At 39.6% G+C, this 5,106-nt stretch overlaps 1 protein-coding gene across 1 annotated transcript; it reads right to left on the reverse strand.

Annotated features, from left to right (window-relative positions):
- Window positions 1-1,106: 1,106 nt before the first annotated feature.
- PPDPFL (pancreatic progenitor cell differentiation and proliferation factor like) lies at window positions 1,107-4,257 on the reverse strand. The gene is made up of 4 exons (XM_050328651.1): window positions 4,109-4,257; window positions 3,178-3,267; window positions 2,987-3,086; window positions 1,107-2,568 (listed from the first exon to the last, which is right to left on the reverse strand). Exons 1-4 carry the CDS (start codon window positions 4,161-4,163, stop codon window positions 2,556-2,558), a joined length of 258 nt encoding a protein of 85 aa, XP_050184608.1. The 5' UTR covers window positions 4,164-4,257; the 3' UTR covers window positions 1,107-2,555.
- Window positions 4,258-5,106: the final 849 nt, after the last annotated feature.

Genomic DNA, 5,106 nt, shown 5'->3' on the forward strand with positions numbered 1-5,106 from the left:
AAATAAATCTCTACCTATAAACCTTCTAACAGGAAAAAGCATTTTTTTGTACTGCAATTAAACATTTGTACCTGTCTTGCCCAGATAGGGTATATGAAATCATATTATTTTCCTGTTTTTCTTATTCTAAGTTGTATTTAAACTATACAGTATAGCTTTCCCCTTCATATTTATCACAGCTTATCTCTAAATCTTTTAAATTTTGGTTTTCCTCTCCTCCCAAAGTTACACTGTATTGGCATTTAAATCAAGAAAATTAACATTTCCCTATTACCATGAAGTAACAAAATGCAGCCCTTTGATAACAAGTGCTTTCATGTCCCATTAACCCATATCCTCTCAGGAGTTTGTTATAGCAACATTGGAGGTTATTTCATAGAGTTGATTCATTGCATACTTTGAAGAACTGGCAGAAATCACTATGAGTTGTCAGTGGTGCAGCTCCAAGGCTGAGCTGATCACAGTAAAAGGTGATGTGAGTACAGGTTTCTATCACTATGATGCCATTACGAAAACAAGTACCTCACAGAACCTAAGCGGATGAAAGTAAAGAACATGCAGTCTCCCTTCTCTTCTTCTGCCAGCCTTGAGCCCCCAACAACAGCAGTGTTTTGATTTATCAGTTATTTAAGCCTGTTCTGCACCCCATTTCTTGACAATATAAGAACAGAAACACCTTAAGCTCAACAAGTAGTAGGGAAGCCTGTCAATTCTGAAACTGGTATTTCTCATGTGTAATAATGGAGCTACAGCAACTCTTTCTTCTGTGATTTCAGGCATCTTCAAAGAGAGACACAATCACCTTCTTGCAACCCATAAGTTGTCTTTTTCTCTTCCTTTGCAACATGATCTTATACAAAAAGTTGTTAGGGTCTTTTTCCTAGCCTACATTCTTTTTTCACCTCACATCAAACTTTGATGTGACTAAAGGAAGAATGTGACACACACAGCACAGACTTCTGAGGGAATTTTAAATTTTACAAATTCTTCATATTTAGAAGAAAAATACATACACATTCCAAAACCCCCAAACCACCCATTAACTGCACCACAAGCAACATGGAACACCAGCTTGTTACTGAAGGCCAAAAATAAGTCAGACCAAATACTGATTAAATATTTATTAATAAAAAATCTTAGCATAAAAAAAGCTCATTCTGTACACTTAAAGGACAAAGATGAAACTATACAATAGCAGTAAAGTAAGATACATAACAAGTCAATTTAAAGACTCTTGAAATTATGTTTTCAGAATTGTGTTCTTATCTGTTGTCACCTGCCATGCATTTTTTGTCTTCACTGAGACTGTAAGCTTCCTGAAGCAGCCACTTGATACACTTTGGAGTTATGCATAGCCATGACAACCATTAACCCATAGTAAAATGATGTTGGTTACATTAATATTTTCTACTGTTAGTTCATCAAGTGAGGGAAAAACATCTGGCAGGTTTACTGATAATACATCAAAAAGTTGCATAGATAATTGACACAAATTTTATCATCCAGCCAAATATTTGTTATTTGCCATATTCTCTAATGCATTTCAGTCATAGCCAGCAGAATAAATAATCTGATGTACTAATTAGCTTCATTTGGTCTTCAGCATTGCAATATTACAGTGTCTTTCAAGAGCATGAATCACAACAAAGGCAGACTTGGATAATAACAGTGTCATTACCTTGAGTGGAACATTTTGCCAGATCTAGCACATAACTAAGCTGACAGACAGCAGAGTATTGATAGAATTAGTCATCTAAGAACAAGTAGCTCTTCAAGCCACAACAAAGCAGGTGAGAGAAATCTAAAACAGATCTGGGAGTATGAACTCTGATTAAGGTTGCTTTTCTCCTTGGAAAATGTCAGTGTCCACTAGGATTACTGTTTTCTTGTCCATCTCCTAAATTCTGTCCTCCAAAACCAACATGCATAGATAGGAATGAAAGTTGTACCTAGGTATTTGAGGTTAGGATCTATGCACCCTGCTTGATCAAAGAGACCAAACTTATTACTGTTTCTTCGTGTAAATGGGCTTTCCAAAAGCAAAGCAACTGACAATCATTCTTGCAAACTTACTCCCTGTAACTGGTACACAAATACTTGATGGAAGACATGTACCATATTAGCAGTCTATAGATCCAGACTATAGATCTGAATCTTTGTATCAGTGTGACTGCCTATAGAGCTGATATCTTAAAGGTGACTTAACCCATTGTGAAGTTATCCAATACAGATTCTTCTCCTAAACAATATCTTATCTTTGCTGTAATTTTTTCTCTAATTATTCAGTTCAACTGAATATTTAATCCTGGTTACTTCCATTAGAAAGACATCTCAAATTACGCAATTCTGTAAAGAACACAGTGGGCCATGGACATATCCATTAAGCAATATCATTTAAGCTACTGACAAATATTTTGAAAACACACTTTTCCACTTTCCTAAAGCTTTTGTTTTCTTCTTGTAGCTGAACCCAGACATCAGGAAGATCCCAAGCCTCTTGGAAAAACAGATCTGTACATAGCATCTCAGTCGGTAAATCCATCACGCTGTCCTTTTCAACTGTTGGTACTGCAGAAATGCATATAAAAATGTTATGAGTAGAATTTTCATTGTATTTTTCTCAAAGATATTTATCTGTTTAAGTATTTTCAAATGCATTCATATCAGCTCTTTAACATAAAGTACTGTATAAATGGGTGTGCAAGTTCTATAGGCAGAAGATTAAATAAACAGCACCATAAATGTGAAACAGTAATAGACTCTAACACCTGCATAATGTGAAGTAGCATATAATTCCATTTATTAAAATGAATAGCACAGAAAGCTTCTATAGCCCTAAACAAAAGATACTCCAAGTGTAAATCATGAAAACAGCATTGCAGCCCCCAAATGGTTTTAGTGGATTAAGACTTGTTTAGTAGCACTTTGAGGAAAAAGGAAAATGTAGCAAGTAAGCTATCCCCACTGTTGTAAAAACAGAACCAACCTGCTTGCTGAGAGTGTTTTTCTGCCAACAGGTGGTGGAGATGGCTCACTATGGAAGAAGCTTTTTATCCACCAATATTTATCAATTAAGTCAGGTAACCCTGCCAAAGGAGGAAAAGACCACATTATTAGATACTGTCTGAATAACAAAACAGGCAAAACTGAAGACTGTTTCAAAGAAGGGAACAATACCGTGAAATGCTTTTTCCTGGTCTGTAACATTCACAGCATCTGAACAGCAGGAGGAGCTGGAAGAAACACTGGATTCAGAGTTCAGTCTTGCTGTTCATGGAAAACAGAGACACACATAATTAAAAAAGTGCTTTGAGAGCTTACACTATTTCTAGGTCAAGAGTTTTTCAGACCTGCTGCTATATTGAAGAGATCAAGTTTACTGAGCTACAGAGTATAACTTCTATATTATATTCACCATTCTACTACAGTTGTTTTTATAAAAGCTTTTATATCAGTTGATCTCTCAGTCTACTTATGCTTCACTTAAAAACACACTGAGATCTATCTGGATAATTTTCAGCAAAATGACTGAAAAACCTTATGATCCTGCACAGATTGCTATCAAAACAAACAAGTCTGAACTTGAACATTCAAGTCCAAAAACCCAATTGCTATAGTTTCCACTGTGATACAACCACATACTACACTTGCACAACAGGGTCCATCCTGTACAATGGAATCCTAACACACCACATGTACTCTCAAATGTGATTATTTCACATATTTAGAAACAAGACGTGAATTGATTTTGTGTTGCGTTTAAGCTTACAAAGTAAACATGAAGCACAGCTAGAAGCTCTGAATAAGTGAATAACCAGAAGCAAATGCTCATTAACACTCAGTTCCTTGGTATGAAAGCCTCTCCAAGAAATTAAAAACTACGGCAGAAAGACATGCCTTTGCCTCTAGCTCATCCAGACATCATCTGAAACACTTTCTGACCTTTCCCGAGTGCCAACAATCCGGGCACCTCCTCGAGAGAGGCTCGATGAGCAGAGCCTCCCTCCTCCAGAAGAGCTCTCTAGTGCTAGAGAGGGGAAGAGGGGGAGAAGAACGGGAGGGTGTGTTTGGGGACGACAGGCAGCTCCCGGCCCCCCTGAGCACTCACTTCTGTAGTACTGGTTCTTGGCCAGGAGGCAGCCGGCGGAGGGTACCGAGGCCATGGCAGCGGCGCAATGGGGAATCCGCCTCTTTCCCGACAGGAGCCCGCGGGTGGAAGGAAGGACGAGCTGTGCCAGCGGCAACCCGAGCCGCCCCTATATGGGCCGCGACGGGCGGCCCGCCCAGGGGGCGGTGGGGCGGGACGGAAGACAGGGAGGGAAGGACAGAAAGAGAGGGAGGAAGAGAGCCTTTAGCTGCTGTCGCTTAGCTCTTGCCCGGGTCGTCCCAGGACGGTCCGCGAAGGGCCCAGCGTCCCCACCCCGGCCCCCTCGGTCTCTCTTCCTGCCTGTCATCTCTGAGCACTTCTCTGGAGTGCCACAGGCAGGGACTAAGAACTGCAGCTTTAGTTATTCTCTGCGGGGAATGGGAAGAGCGGGATGAGCAGACAGGCAGCTGTTTCGGTAGAGGTTTTTGGCTATGCGAAAACATGGCACATGACTGTGCATATACATTAAAGAAAGTGAAGCCAGAGGAATGATCTCCACTCTCACGGTAATGAGCAAAACCCGTGATCACCTAGTCTTTGTAAAAACCTTGGTAATCCAAGATAGACAACATAATAACTTTTATTTTCCCACAGATAAATGCACAGCTCCTTTACATTGTTGCAATCCTATATGGTGGCAAAACTTGTCCAACAGTGTGTGTCCTTACCTTTCAGAATCATCACCAGAAAAAGTAACAAACAGCTTTGGCTATTTGCTCCTGCTCCACAACAAAATGTTTGTTATTTTTTTTTTTCTTTTTTTTCTTTTTTTCCTAGCAGGATCTGTGGGTAAGAAAGCAGCCATATGTGGTGTGAGATACCATGTCGCTGCCACATATCTGCTTCAATACTTCATTCTATCTCAAACCATAAGGTCATAGTTCATAATAGCTCCTAGCATACTTGTAAAGGTATAACCATACCACAGGGAAACTGCCTGTACAATAACACTCATACAG

The sequence above is a fragment of the Myiozetetes cayanensis genome, unplaced genomic scaffold (genome assembly GCF_022539395.1).
Source record: "Myiozetetes cayanensis isolate MyiCay16 unplaced genomic scaffold, myiCay2020 scf1, whole genome shotgun sequence".
NCBI classification, from domain to species: Eukaryota; Metazoa; Chordata; class Aves; order Passeriformes; family Tyrannidae; genus Myiozetetes; species Myiozetetes cayanensis.

Bases quoted from the DNA above. Each gene is read 5' to 3' on its own strand.
- PPDPFL (XM_050328651.1), bottom strand. From the start codon at position 4,163: ATGGCCTCGGTACCCTCCGCCGGCTGCCTCCTGGCCAAGAACCAGTAC. The intron at 3,268-4,108 runs GTGAGTGCTCAG...TTCCATGAACAG, and splicing joins CAAGAACCAGTACTACAGAA to CAAGACTGAACTCTGAATCC. The intron at 3,087-3,177 runs GTATTGTTCCCT...CTCCTTTGGCAG, and splicing joins CCAGGAAAAAGCATTTCACG to GGTTACCTGACTTAATTGAT.